The 13,939-nt window shown below is 49.7% G+C and overlaps 1 protein-coding gene across 2 annotated transcripts in view; it reads right to left on the reverse strand.

Annotated features, from left to right (window-relative positions):
- Positions 1-647: 647 nt before the first annotated feature.
- MYO1C (myosin IC) overlaps positions 648-13,939 on the reverse strand; it is a 32,904-nt gene continuing 19,612 nt past the window's right edge. Inside the window, exons 11-32 of one of the 2 annotated variants that reach the window (XM_088138624.1) lie at positions 12,429-12,514; positions 11,890-11,995; positions 11,477-11,557; positions 10,984-11,075; positions 10,195-10,289; positions 10,039-10,085; positions 9,846-9,926; positions 9,648-9,753; positions 9,138-9,255; positions 8,717-8,830; positions 8,555-8,631; positions 8,391-8,459; positions 8,069-8,153; positions 7,485-7,644; positions 6,973-7,056; positions 6,549-6,642; positions 6,391-6,446; positions 5,449-5,584; positions 4,295-4,365; positions 4,038-4,135; positions 3,241-3,340; positions 648-3,099 (exon numbers count right to left, since the gene is read on the reverse strand). In XM_088138624.1, coding sequence (XP_087994750.1) covers positions 3,073-3,099; positions 3,241-3,340; positions 4,038-4,135; positions 4,295-4,365; positions 5,449-5,584; positions 6,391-6,446; positions 6,549-6,642; positions 6,973-7,056; positions 7,485-7,644; positions 8,069-8,153; positions 8,391-8,459; positions 8,555-8,631; positions 8,717-8,830; positions 9,138-9,255; positions 9,648-9,753; positions 9,846-9,926; positions 10,039-10,085; positions 10,195-10,289; positions 10,984-11,075; positions 11,477-11,557; positions 11,890-11,995; positions 12,429-12,514 — 1,983 coding nt within the window. In that variant the 3' untranslated portion in view covers positions 648-3,072. Of the gene's footprint in view, positions 3,100-3,240; positions 3,341-3,391; positions 3,462-4,037; positions 4,136-4,294; positions 4,366-5,448; positions 5,585-6,390; positions 6,447-6,548; positions 6,643-6,972; positions 7,057-7,484; positions 7,645-8,068; positions 8,154-8,390; positions 8,460-8,554; positions 8,632-8,716; positions 8,831-9,137; positions 9,256-9,647; positions 9,754-9,845; positions 9,927-10,038; positions 10,086-10,194; positions 10,290-10,983; positions 11,076-11,476; positions 11,558-11,889; positions 11,996-12,428; positions 12,515-13,939 lie in introns of those variants that run through there. The other variant, XM_088138625.1, reaches the window with a different exon arrangement.

A 13,939-nucleotide genomic window follows, 5' to 3' on the forward strand; every position in this document is an offset into this window, starting at 1 on the left:
GCAAAAGTGCACATGCACATGCTGGACCTGTTTACGGGCTATCCACTTAAAAGTCTAGCCCCAGTCAGTGGGCTGCCAGTGGGGCAGAGAGGAAGTGGCAGGCTGGAAGGAGGGGCACCTCTGTTCATGCAAAGTGGCTGCTTGTGAACCCTGTCCCTTCACAAAGTGTCACCCATGACAAATCTGCAGTTGACCAGAATGCTACTTTTTGCTTTATTTAGTGTCTTCCCCCACTTCTGGTCATTTGTTTAACATCATGAGGTATCAAGGGAAGTGCCCCGCGAATAATGGCAAGCCTAGGCATTCTGCAGCAGCCATGGCTCATAGGAGATGGGATGGAGGGAACTGGCTGTAATTGTGGGTCAGTGGATGATTTCTTGGCCTGCATTTCTTCATGCTTAAGTCCCAAGGTTGCAGAGGAATTCAGATTCAAGAGTACAATAGGATCCAGAGCGTGCAGAAGTGCAAGCAGCTTATCTGCAACACCAGTCCTGTTGCTTCTTGGCACTCATGTGGCTGCCCTCTGCAGCAGCTGCGAGAAAGATGTTAAGGAGCTTCAGACAGATGCTAAGTTTGCGCCTGTGTGCTCCAAAAGATTGCACAGCTTGAGTGGGCCAATTAAGGACACAATAACTCTTTGCATAACATGAAGCTTTAGTAATTTATTATGGTGGGCTTTGAGGGTACAGGCAGCTTGGTATGTGGTGCCGTCCAGCCTGTGGCATTAGTTTATGGTTCACTGTATTACGTGGGCCTAAAAATGGTTAAATGAGTAGCATGTGAAATAACTAAATCTGGTATCAAGAGAAGAACACTTGCCTGTTTCCTGAACTCTTTAATGTCAGTTTAAATTTAGAATTCATTATGAAGTTGGAAGGAAAGAAAAAAGGACAACCAGCAGCAAGGTGGATGGGTTCTAGCTATGATGGCAATGGGTGCACCATTAGAAGACCTGGGAAGCCAGGTTAGGGACAGATCATCATGGAGAAAATCTACATGGTTGCTGAGAGTTGGCAATGGCTTGATGGCATGTAATCAATTATAGTATGAGAGTAATCAAGACATGGTCCTGCTTGCACAACTAAGCATATCATTGTTTTCCACTGCTAGTGCCTTAAGTAGATCCTTGGCAATAACTGGCTCATGCTTGTGCAAGTTTGCTTCTTCAGACCAATCTGGAAAAAAAGCATGGTAAGATATGGCCATTGGCAACTCAACGCCACTTTGGAAAACCTCAACATATGCGAATTTCACCCAGTCTTTCCAAGTTTTTTGCATCTGTCAGCCAGTTGCCAGCTCAGGTTGCCCTCCTGTAAAGTATCAGGCCGCCTTCCTTCCTTGTTCTCCATCTTGCAGCTGTCCCCAGACACTGTTGGGGGTGGGGCACACCAGTCTCCCAGCACTGGGCTCTTCAGGGCGTCAATCCTGTCCTGCAGTCCTTACTACGGAAGAGGAGGAGGATGGGAGCGAGTTTAAATAAGGCCCGACTAAGGCAGTATGCGTCAACTATGATGTAATTTGCAGAATTCCAGCTTGGTTAACAAACCAAAGAAACTAAGGATTTTAGTAAAAATTTATTTGGCATATATATCTTGATTCATATCGCACACTGCACAGAGCCTTAAATCTTATGTACACTATAGCATAGACCCTATTTTAGAAATGACACAGCATTTGTCACCAGGTAGGAAAGAAAAATTCAATGTTTGAACCTGGGTAGCTGTATATTAAGCATACATACAAACAAATCCTTTATGGAACAGAAAATGATACTGATTCTATGTGAGTAATGCAAAAAGCAGCTTATTTCAGATCAACAGGCGTAACCACTGAAGCAGCTTGTTCCCAAATCTTTGTCCTGAAAATGCTTCTTTGCAATTAAAAAACATGAGTTCAATCAGGGTAGTTTTCAGTGGACAAATAAACCAACTTGGCTCCTTGAACAGCTGAATTCCCAAGAAAAGCTAGAATAAAGCAAGCTGAATAAGTTGATTAAAAATTTAAAAATTCTGAATCTGGCAAAAAAGCCCAGTGTTTAAAAGATAGCTTGCAAATGCAGCAATAATCACTAAACAGTTTTCATGAAAGGTGATCAAACTCTAGATATTGCCTGTCTGTACGACATAGTGGACAACAAACTGGTTGGCATAAATTTTGGGGCTAGGTCAGTGTCATGTCACATGAAAATGGAAAATGTGTTGAAGAAGCCACAGTTAAAAGGTAACAAGGCAGCCTTAGTGTCTTACTAGCTATGCATTTTTTTTAAAAATCCCAAATATTTAGAACTTCACAATCTGAAGATTGTACCACTTTTGAAGCCACCATAAAGTTTTCAAAAATGCATTTCAGTACTTTCTGAGGTCTTACTGTTTTTTGCTTGTCATTCCATGGCAATCTCCCTGCAAAGGCTAGTGACCGTGAATATTTTGTTGAAGGCTGTAATAGCGAACCCATCTTTTATAGAGTCGGTTTGTGGAGAAGATATTGCTGAAATCCCTTTGGCTGAATCAAAGTGCAGATAGACGTAATCCATCCAAACCAGCAATTGCCACGTCTTGGAAAATTTCCAGGAGAAGAAAGGGGGAGGATATAGAAAGGCCAAGAAGGATGGTATTTCTTGGATTATCACAATTTCTCCAATTAGAAATAAGAAAATAATTTCCATAGTGCAAACATCCCATACAAGGAGGAAATATTTACAAAATTTCATCTGTACATTATGGCTTGTTATATTTTCATACAAAGCACCCAAAAACCTAGGAGAGGATTTCTTTATAAAATATTTTAGTATAAAATTTGGCATTTCACTGGGATGGGCTGACAACTCTGCAGGTTGCCTTATTATTTTTTGTGGTCACTATGGCCACCAGTCAAACTGAATTGAGTGGGAGTAGGATGAAAACCATGGACAGAACTAAAGGAGGGTTCTTTGGAAGTGCAAGTCATAGGTAGCCAGAGAGAACAGAGGCAAAGCAAGGCCCCTCCCCTGATAAAGGGGCAAAGGAAAATATCCGGCCAAGCTACTGAATTAGCCAACAGAGGAAGAGGACCCTTGTGGAGAAGTGCCCATCATCATCGAGAATTCAAACGAGGAGCCACCTGAAGTGGAGACAAAAGCCGAAAGAGGTGCGGTGGGTTCTCCAATCCCGCTCCCCCCTCAGAAGGCAGCCCAGCTCCTTGGTGCCCGGCCTGGGGGAGAAGGTGGCTGCCTTCAGCTTCGGCAAGCAAAGGGTTACTTACGACTGCCAGGTGGCCATTCTTGGCTTTGGCTATCAGCAGCTCAGACCCCGACGTGAAGTCGATGATGCCTTCCTTGCCTTGTCCAATGGTGAATTTGATGCTGGGGAAGCAGGGAGAGTTGGGGTTTATTAGGGCACTTCAGCTCCAGTTCCAGGGAGAAAAGTTCTCAGGTGCAACCACAGGAGAGCGTAGTTCTGCTGGACCTGGCCTCCGTAGAGCCACTGCAGCTCACCGACAGAATTTAACGTTTCGATCAAAGGCAAAACAGAATTCCCACCTATTTGCCCTGTTCTTAGCAATCTGCAACCATATAAGTTAGGCCACTGTAATCTCAGTATGTAGGCTGGCTTTTTGACATTACTGTCGTGAATTTGTAGCTGGTCTAAGATTTTCATAAAGCCTTTTATTCTCAGCAGCTTAAAACAATTCATTTCTGAGCACAATGAAATAAAAACCTAATCTCTAGCTGCTTTATGAGAGCTTTGGTTCACTGTGCTTACGCTTGTGCCCCTTCTGTCTTCCCTGGAACCAACCATGGTTCTGCCTAAGAGGTCTGGAAGCGGAAGCTCTGTTGCCCTTGCCCTAACCCTAACCCTGGGAGTCCCAGTGCAAGAGCAACAGGGCTTCCGCTTCCAGACCGCAGGAAGGACCTTGAGCTGAATTGGGTTCCCTACCTGTCTGAAGAACACGTTTCACCAGGACTAACTTGTTCATGGCAGAAGACGCTGTGAACGGCTAACCCAAATGCAGCCGCCACCACCGAATCGGATTCATGAAGAAAACCTGTTTAAACTCACCTGCCCTGGTTGATATTAACACTGTTGACTTTATTGGCACTTATGGCAATTTTAGTCAGTGTTTCGATCACAAAATCACTCTGCAGCACAACATCTCCCTGAAGGAACAAAGGACCAAGAAAAGGGTTTTTAAGTGTTGCTGGTATGGCTAGAAGACAGGTAAGGGGGGTGCTCTTAGGCACATCATTTCTCAAATGCGACACAAGCCCACCCCTCTCCAGGCTCTGTCATGACTCCCGTGTGCGCTGAGCAGCTACCTTCTGCTTGTTGTCCTGCCGAAGTACATGAAGCACAAAAAGATTGTCACTCAGGCTGCTGACTGAGATGCCTGAAAGACCAGAAAGGGATGTCTGAAAAGCTGGACAGCACATGCCCTCTCTGCTTCCTTCCCCAGAGAGCAAGACCAGTCCCTGCCACAGCTTTCCTACAAGTCACGTGGCTTTGCCAAGAAAAGGTCTGGTTGGGATCTTCTTCCTTGATTTTTTCTCCCTTAATAAGCTGTGGACATGCTGTGGAGCCAGCGTATCTTGACTTCAGGAAAGCCTTTGACAAAGAGCTTCACACTACTCCAAGAGCAAGCTAGTGAAGTATGTCAATTAGGAGGATTCACAGCTAGCCTGAAAGCTGCGCTTCCAGCCCATCACACAGTTGACCCGGTCAAATCTGACAGCACCGTATCACATTAATGGGCACAAAGTCTCCATTCTGGAGTATGGCATTGCACCCTCGTGCGGCACCAGCTCTTGCTCTAGCGGCCCTGCTGGCAAGGCTTCACGGCATCGCTGTCCCCTTCCCCACTGGCCGAGGTGGGGGGCGTGGCATGGCGCCTGCAGCCAATCGGCATTTGGGAGGTCCGTTTGCCACTGGCGGCCTCAGCAGTAAGTTCCGTAAGAAAAAGGCTGCTTGTTCAGCTGCTCTTTCCCTCCGGCTCTTTCGCTAGGAGGACCAGGAGTGCTGAAGGGGCCAGTGAATGGGTTTGGGTGTTCCCACCTTATGACGGACTGGGTGGACTGAATTTAACCCTGTGCGGTGCCGGGACCATTTGGGGCTAAATGTAAAAACAACCAAGGGCTTAACGTGGGGGATCACTAACCCCTCTTGTTCCAGTTAAGCCTGCTGGGGGAATAGCCAATGGTTCCTCAGCAAACTGGAATGGGGTATAAGTTGTGGACTCTCTTTCATAGGATGTCTGGATGAGTCCTGAATTGAGCTGGTGCCAGAGTCTAGGATTCCCTAATTCTAAGAATTCTAATTCTATGGAGAGACAAAAGCATTTGTTCCCATACCTGCATCTCTAACCCAAACTCAGACCAGATACCCAATTTTCTAAGGAGTGAGAGGGAAGGAATCTTGCTCCAAAATGGTGTTCTAGCTTTCCATGCCAGTAAATGCTCCACCATCCCCTTCATACCTGTGAGGTTGCCATAGTCAATCTGCTGCTTAATTTTGGACTCTTCAACCAACACAGCTGCATCCTGGGTGAGCAGCAGCTGCCGGGCGCGGGCCTTGTAGCCTTTCCGGTCATACTTGATCACAGGAACGGCGTACTAAAAGGCAAAATCGTAAAAAGCAAAATAGCATTTTTCATGGGCCTTAAGCTGCCAACAGTGTTTTCTAAATGGTATACAGTTTGTACCCCAAGATAATCAAGAACCTTGGCCATCTCAAAGATTTATCAAATGTTAGAAGATGAATAGGTGTAATTAAGTCCTGTGGTGCCCAGGAAACTGAAACATCTCTCTAAAGTGCTTGCATTTGTACACAGGACTAACAAACATTAGAAAAAGCAATAAACATTAAAACAAAAAACAAAGCAAAGAACCACAGGTGCAATTCTACTCTAGGGTCTTCAAGGCAGTCATGCTTAAGCAAAAGAGTAATCCCATCCTAACTTGGAATCTATTCAAAAGTTCAATTTCCCTGCTCATGGATCTAACAGGTTTATATATGGTAATCAGTTTACCAATGCAAGAAAGGCTGTGTCATAAGTAACCACTGTTTTGAGAATGGCCACTGTCTGCACCTTCTGCATTTCATTTCCCCTGGATTTCGCTGTTTAATATTCTTCCTCTACCTACAAATCCCCAACTCGACTATGTGTGTATACATGCTCTGATATCAGAATAATACAAAGAAGTGGACTATATTTTACAAAATGGTACGCATTGCTAATCTTTAAGATGATACCAACTAATAGGATTATCTTTCTGGACACTTGTTCTTTCTTGCTTGTCCAAAAAAGCCACCCTAGGTATCTGCCACACAGCACCAGCAACTGCACTGGTGAGGTTTCATGGCACCACTGTCCCCTTCCCCATTGACGAGAGGGAGGGATCGAGTGGGTGGGACTCACCTTGAGCGCCTCGTTCCCCAGTACCTGAAGGATTTTGGCATTTATCTCTTCATTACCTGTCATCCCCCACCCAAGGGGGAAAAAAGGGAAAGAAAAAGAAAGAAGTTAGGGGTGGCTTATTAGAAGAGTGAAACATGGCCAGATTAAACAGCACTCACCGAGACGGGTATTGAGGAAAAGCCTGGGAACACTCTGTGGGTAATTGTCCTTTTTCTCCTTAAATATCTCACTGGCCACCACCTTCTGCTCGAGCTGCAGAGGAATTGGACAATGACAAAAGAACCAGGGTCAATAGGCCAGAGACAAAAAGCTGGCCATTCAGGCAAAGGGGGCGACCAACAGTCTCCATTTTTCTCTTTGGAGATCCGTTACAGGCCACAGCCCTGGGTTCCTTCAGGAGATACCCTTTGCTTCCATCAGAGTTAAAACACTGTGCTGTGGTTCAAGAGTTCCAGTAACCATCCACCAAATTCACTACATAGCTGATGGCCCTCTACCCACAAAGCTGCCAGTCAGAATGGTGAAACAGCCCCCCATCCCCACCCCCACCTGATCCTGGAGAAAAGCATCTTGGCCACCCACCTGCATTTTCCACTCTGGACTGATTCTTTTGCAGTAACTCCAAACCATGTTCTGCATACAGAGTTCTCTCAACAGCTGGGAAGCCTGAAGAAGAAGGGAGGCAGCTGAGGCAGGACCATCAAGGGACCCAAGAATCTGGGGTGGGGGCAGAAGAGGGCCTTGCTTTGCCAGAAAAGCTCCTCCATCTTCACCCTGGTGCTCCCATGGGCACCCTCCACATGAGAAGTATCTCAGTTTGCAGTCTTCAAGTGAGCAATACCACGTGCTGTGGACTTACATTTTTTACTCTGCCAGAAGGTATCCTGGTGCCCTCCTGCTACATTCCATGCATTAAATGCAGCCTTAGTTTACCATGGTTTGCTTGCACACTCACAGGAAAAAGCTTCTTTAGCCACAATAATTCTGACACAGCAAGACCTTTAGTCATTCTTACACTTTCATGCATCTGGCGGGAACAAGAAACTTCTAAAGGCAGAATTTGCTAAGATGCGGGTGTGGTCTTTGGCACCTACCTCTCTCAGGGATGGTGGAGGCACCGGCCAGGACTTATCCAGGACAGTCTTTGGCAGATTGCGCTTCAGGTTCATCAGGAAAGAATAACGGATGTAGTCGAGGAAGTATTCATTCTCAGGGCAGCGGGAGTAATTTCGGTAAATGAAACCTTTGATGAACCTGTTGGCAGAGACACGCAAGGGTTACTCAAGAAAGTTGTTGCCCTCCACTCCAGGATTCATTACTTCAAACTCATGGGGACAATGATGCCCCCCCCACAGGTATGTCGGACAGAGGGAACCGCAAACACTGAGCAGACAAGTCTCTGTGGGGAAGCAGCAGCACAGCCCAGTGTCAGGGCCGTCTAGGCAGATGCACAAGCAGCCCCAGCTGCCCTCTTTTTTGCCTCCTCCTGCAACCGTGGATGGTTATGAGCTCCTTTGGATTTGGGGTAGTAAAACAAAACAGGTATATCGGCTATAAAACATGCTCAAGACACCCTCTCCAGAATTCTGCATCCCCCAACACTCCCCTCGAACAGGGCAGGGTCTCCAGCAACTGAAAGATGGCCCACCCCTAGAGCAAAGCTGCAACTTTTACACACCGCCGAATTATCTCTACTGCCCATTTCTTCTTGGCAGCCTTCCGGCGTCCCAGAGTCCCACGCCACCAAGCTTGGATAGTGATGGCTGCATAAAAGGAAAAGGAAGAAATTCTAAGGGCTGGCCACGCAGACCCTCCGGTCCATTTGCACCTGCTTCCAATTCACCATTTTATCTTTCTCGAAATAACCCTCTGCACCCCATCTAGGAGGAGATCTCCAGTACTTCATGATGCCTACCCCAGCTGACGTTTCAAAGGCAAAGTTGTACATAACATACAGTTGCAATGCATCCCACAAGTTATTTGAAGGGCTGTCTTTCTACCTGAATGCTTCATTTGATGGAATTTCTTTCGCCGATAGAAGCCTCTCCAAGCTGCTTGGATCTTTGTGGCTTAAATTGGGGGGGGAAAGATGGGGGTTAAAGCCAGGCAAACAGCAGAGGGTGAGTCAACTTGACTTACATACTTAGGTATCTGACAGACATACCTAGGCTCTGCTTCCGGATTTCCAGGGCTTCTTCTGTCGCAAACAGGGTCTTGGGAAAACGAATAAATATTTTGGTCCTGGAAATAAATGCATCTATGAAAGAGAGAAGAGTCCCCCGCTATTTCCAGAGACCGAAACCAATTCCCATTTTCAAACAATTACCTGCCCAACTTGTATTCTTCCTGCTTAAAGCCAAGGTGTCTTAGGAGGACTGCCACTCCATCCTGAGGCCTCCCTTCCCAGGTAGGCCATGTTTCAGGACACAGAGATTTGTACCTTGTCAGAGAGGAGAAACCAGGCGGTTCACGGGATGCAGAAGAGTGAGAGAGAGAGCCTCATCTTCAAGAAGAGGCATGCTAATAATGTGGCCACCTCTTGCCTAGCAGCCACATAAGAGGCTAGGGCTTGCAGCTTTGGCACAAGAGAATGTAGGAAGAGATGCCAGCACAGAGGCTTGGCATCCAACAAAGGGCTCTTCATTCCCCACTGGGATCTACCCACCCATTTGTGCCTTCTGAATAACTTCCTACTTAAATATCCACATCCTGGGAGCACAGCCTGGGCACTTGCCTTCTCACCGTACCTTTGCAGAAAAATCTCATATTTCCGCCGATAAGCAAAACCAGCCCTGCGCACTCTCAGGTTCTCCATCAAGCCCAAGTATTTCACTTGGTGCCGAATCAGAACTTCATCAAAATGGCCTGGAAGAGCATGGAGTCATCCCTTGAGTCTAGAGCCCGTGCCCAGGCACCAGTTAAAGACGAACAGCCGCCCTTCCCCTCCACCAAGCTAGGACAACTGGCTGGGCAGCTAAGCCCCAATCTCAGCCCGGTACACGTATGCTTTAGGCCTGGTGGGCAAAGAGCCCTTGAGGAGCCAGCCACCACAAACAAAGGAGATGAGAACCAGGACAGGGATCCCAACAGCAAAGAGAGGCATCGCGCAGCCTGTGCTTCTAACCCAGCCAGGAGCCCGTCTCCACGGAGGAGCTGTCCATCCTCAGCCTGGGTGCAGACCTCCCTCAGAGAGTCCGGCAGGGGGAGAAAGGGCAGGGCACAGAGGCCCTGCTGGCTAGGAAGAGGCTCCGGCTTACCAGCCTGTTTGGCGTGATTCGGCTTGATGCAGCGGATGTAGGAGGGCTCCTTGGACATCAGGATCTCCATCAGCTTTGAGAGACTGTTCTTAAATTGGGTCACTGCCTGCAAGACGAGAGGGGTTGGAGACGACATAAGTCAGGCACCACCATCAGGAGAGCCACGAGGACCCAGAGCCCCTGCGGCTGAGGCCTTACCGTCTCGGGCCTCTTCTTGTCGGTCAGCTCTGCCCTGTCAAAGCACTGGGTGATGATGGGATTCTCCGAGTTGCACATCGCCTGGAAGCGCAGCAAACAAAACCACAACGGTTGCATCTTTCTGGGGCTTTGTGGGAAGCCTGACCCAGGGAAGAGGGCTATGCACGCCCAGCCGGGGGGCCCCCAGGCTCACCTCCTTGAGGTTCCGGAAGAGCAGATCATTGTTCTTATCCAAGAAACCTGGGGAGGAAGGTCAGAAACCCTCACCATGAGCAGTGGGGAAGCGGACTCCTGGACACGGGCCAGGCAAGGACCGCGCGCAGCCCCATGGCACTGCAGGAAGGCTGACCTGTGACGCTGTAAGTGACTTCCCCGGCGTAGTGCAAGAGGCGGAATTCTTCCCGGCCCAAGGACTTCCGGGTCTTAGCATCGGCCAGCTTGTGGCTGTGGAGGAATCACAGTGAGAGGGTCGCGATCGTATCCGCAGCTTGGCCAGGCTGGCTCAGCCAAGGACTCGGGGAGGGTGGAGGAAATACTGTGGCAAAACCAGGGGGCGGGGGAGCTCGGTCACAGAGCCAACAGGGTCACCTTAACGCCAAAGGGTTTGGTCCTATTGCTTTCAGGAACGCCGTCTGTAGAGCAAAGCCACAACGAGGCTACCTCAATTACAAGCAGCCAGCCAAGATTTAATCAAACTGACGAAGTGTGGCAACATCGTGATACGCGTTCCACTCCTTATATTCTTGCGTGCAATGTCACAATGCTTCGTCTTTGTGTCCCCCTCCCCCCATGAAAAGAAGACTTGGTTCTGCCATTTGACCTGGGGGTCAGACAGCGGTGGTGCGGAGCCTACAGAACGGCTGTACCATTCCTGAACTGACCGTGCTCTCCTACTGATTGCCTTGCGCGGCTTTTAAACTGTTCTAATGTTTTCAATGCCTGCATGGTTATTTTGCCTTTTGCTTTCAGGGGCACTGTTTATGCTTTAACTTTGTAAGCTGCCCAGAGTCACGTGTGGGAGATGGACAGCCCAAGCCGTCAAATCCATCTATAACAGCCAACCGCAGAAGGCTCCGTCTCTCCCATCCCATCGGTCTGAAAGCGGCGCCTCCTCCTCGGGCGGTTCCAGCGGACTCACGTGAGGAAGTGGGGGTGGTTCTTAATGGTCCCCTCGAGCTTCTCCAGAAACGTCGCGTCTGTGGCGTCTCCAGGTCGCAGGCACTCCTCATCCTGCAGAGGAAACCAAGTCCGGCGCGTGACGAGGAAGAGGAGGATCCAAATGCCGCTCGCCACTGCCGTTCCCTCGGCTGCTTGGCACGTGAGCGGCCCATGTTGGGGGAAGGCCAGGAAGGGGACGGCTCTCCGCAAGGGCCCCACGGCCCCCCACAAGCATGCCCCGCAGCTCTGGCAGCCACCAATCACTGGCTCGGAACCAGTCCTGGAGCTCTGTGGCACAACCCTCTCTTTGCGGGCACGTGCTGTCTCCAGCTGGAAAGGGCCGGGCAGCCACGGGAGGGCCGGATTTCGTCCATGCCATCTCCTCTGGGCTAGGCGGGTGTCACTCAGAAATGCTCCTCCAGTAGGTGGGGCCAGAGCGGTCAGGCTGCCCTCCTCCTTCTCGGGGGACTTACCAAAATGGAGATGATGCCTTTGAATTTTTCTTCCACTAAGTCGCAGATGATCTTGTTATTGAAGTATTGAACCGGCTCCCACTGGGAGAGAAAAGGAAACAGATACGATTCACTCTATCTGGGTGTTCAAAGGGCCAGCCCCAGCCCCAGCCCACCCCAGCTCTCCCATCCATCTCTTTCACGCATCTCTTTGCAGGCGAGATCTGGGAGCACCCTAAAAGCCCTCCAACAACCCCTGAAACCCAAAGCGGGGGGAAAGCGCCAGCCCAGCGGCAGCCGCTGCAGCTCAGCATCCTTGCAACAGCTCTGCCGCCTCAGGGGCGCGGCCCAGGGCAGAGCCAAGCCGCCCCATTTCCCACACCTCCCCACTTGGGAACACCCCAGGAGGTGGGGGAGCCCCAGCCAGCGCTCACCGCAATGCCTTCCGCTTCATACTCCTCTTGCTCGGACTTCAGGGTGAGCTCTATGAAGAGCTGTTGCAGTTTCTCATTGCAGTAATTGATGCAGAACTGCTCAAAGCTGTAACAGAGCAGAGAGATCACACCAGGGAGGCAGAGGCCAGGCAGCCAAGCCTTGGCCATGGAGAGGGGCCTCCTGGTCACCCCCCCTCGTCCTTACACAGGCATGCTGTGGCAGCAGAGTGGCTGGCACTTGTGCCAGCTCTGCCAACCTGGGGCAGCTCCTGGAGGCACCCCTGACCCCCATGCAACACAAGATCCTTGGAAAGGCTTTCCTGAAACGCAGCTGCACATCTCCACCACACAGAGTGCCAAGGCTTTGCTTTGGGGTGGGGTGGGGGTCTGTGGACCCCGCGAAGCTGTGATGAAGCATTGATCAAGCGTGAAAACAACCCTGGTTTGTCAGGCAAAGCCTTGGATGGGCAGTCAGGCTGCCAATGGTTAACTTAAAATTCCCAGCTAATGGGGAAACCAGCAGCCCAAAGGAAACTCACCTGTTGTGCTGGAAAACCTCAAAGCCGTAGATGTCCAGCAGTCCCAGCACAGTCAAACTCCTTCTCCAACCCATGTACTCTGTTTCCTATTAAGTAGGACGGAGAACAACAATGGGGAAGGGAGGCAGGACCCCTTACCCTTGTGGAATACTAGGGATCTGGCCTCCCTCTGAGAGATGAAGGGTACCACCTCACCTTCTGTCTACAGGGTGGATCCTCCCGCAGGGGAGACCTTCTGTGGGAGGGACTTCCTTTCTCACCCCCTGACCATGTGTGGTCTGGAAAAAAAGACTTTCTCCAAGACCAGCACAAGTACACAAGGCAGGGAGGCACCCACTGAATCAGGGCCCTGGACCTAGCGACATCTCTTCCCCTCTCCAGTGGAACATGCCACAAAAATTCAGATTTTCCCAGAAGACCGTGCTGCAGGACATCAGCTGGCCTATCTAAGAGTGATGCTATAGCATGCCCCAAAGCGGGTGCCTTCCGGAGGGATTGGGACCCACTCAAGACCACCTCCTTCAAGGAGAAGCCCCTTCCATACACTCCATTACAGCCCCTCCCTTGGGAGGCAAGGGAAAGAGCAATGGCCCCTGCACTGTGGAACCATCTTGGGCGCCCACCTGGATGTCTTCTGAAAGCAAGTTAAAACTGAATATTGCAGAGAGTTTGGGGGAGTAAGAAAAGCAGGCACCTTCCCTTATTAGAGATTCATGATTCATTAGAGTGGGTATTTTAACAGCTCGTGTTTCTTCTGCTTTTATGTTTAGACTGTCAGCTGCCAGGAGTGCCAGTGATGCCAGCAGTAGGGGGAAATGGCAGATAAGCCAACCGATCCCAGTGAAGTGGGCTGAAATGGATTGGGAGATCGGCTTCAACCAGGAATGCTCCAATTTGTCCTTCAAATACCTTGGCCACAAATGCTAGATGTCAGCTTAGAATTAGTAAAAAGGGAGGGACCTTGTGACAGCTTCCTGAGAAGGGGGAGCACCACCACCTCCTTCAAGGTTGACAGAAGCTCCCTCCAACTAATGGCGGCATCAGTCACAGCGAACAGCCTCTCCCTCGACCAGTCTCTCCTGACCAAGAGGGAACTGGATGCACTAGTTAAGCGTTAAGTCGAAACTGATCCAGCAATACAAGCTGGCCTCTGCTCAAAAAACGGCGATCCTGGAGAAGCCTTCCCTGGAAGCAGCCAAGTTCATCAACACTGCCATGTCTTCAACCTTCCCTTTCTAGAAGGGAAGCCCCTGAGAAGATGGGATGAATCCAGATCCCTCCCAGCCAGGGCTCCAGTCTGGGCACGGGGCAGAGAGGCTGTTCGCCCTGGATGAGGGTCTTTGCTGGGGGCTGGATGTAGAAACCTTGACCTGAGGGGCATCTGTGCTAAAGCAGCTGAATAGATGAGGGGATCTCATGTCACCTTTTACACACCGGATTTTGTGCCAACGACTGGGAGCCCATTCAGACTCAGCAGGGTCCCGTTTCAAAATACCAACCTGACAAGCCAA

Source organism: Python bivittatus, unplaced genomic scaffold (assembly GCF_059951505.1).
Source record: "Python bivittatus isolate LINGU-HERP-01145 unplaced genomic scaffold, Pbiv_v1 ctg000240_np1212, whole genome shotgun sequence".
NCBI classification, from domain to species: domain Eukaryota; kingdom Metazoa; phylum Chordata; class Lepidosauria; order Squamata; family Pythonidae; genus Python; species Python bivittatus.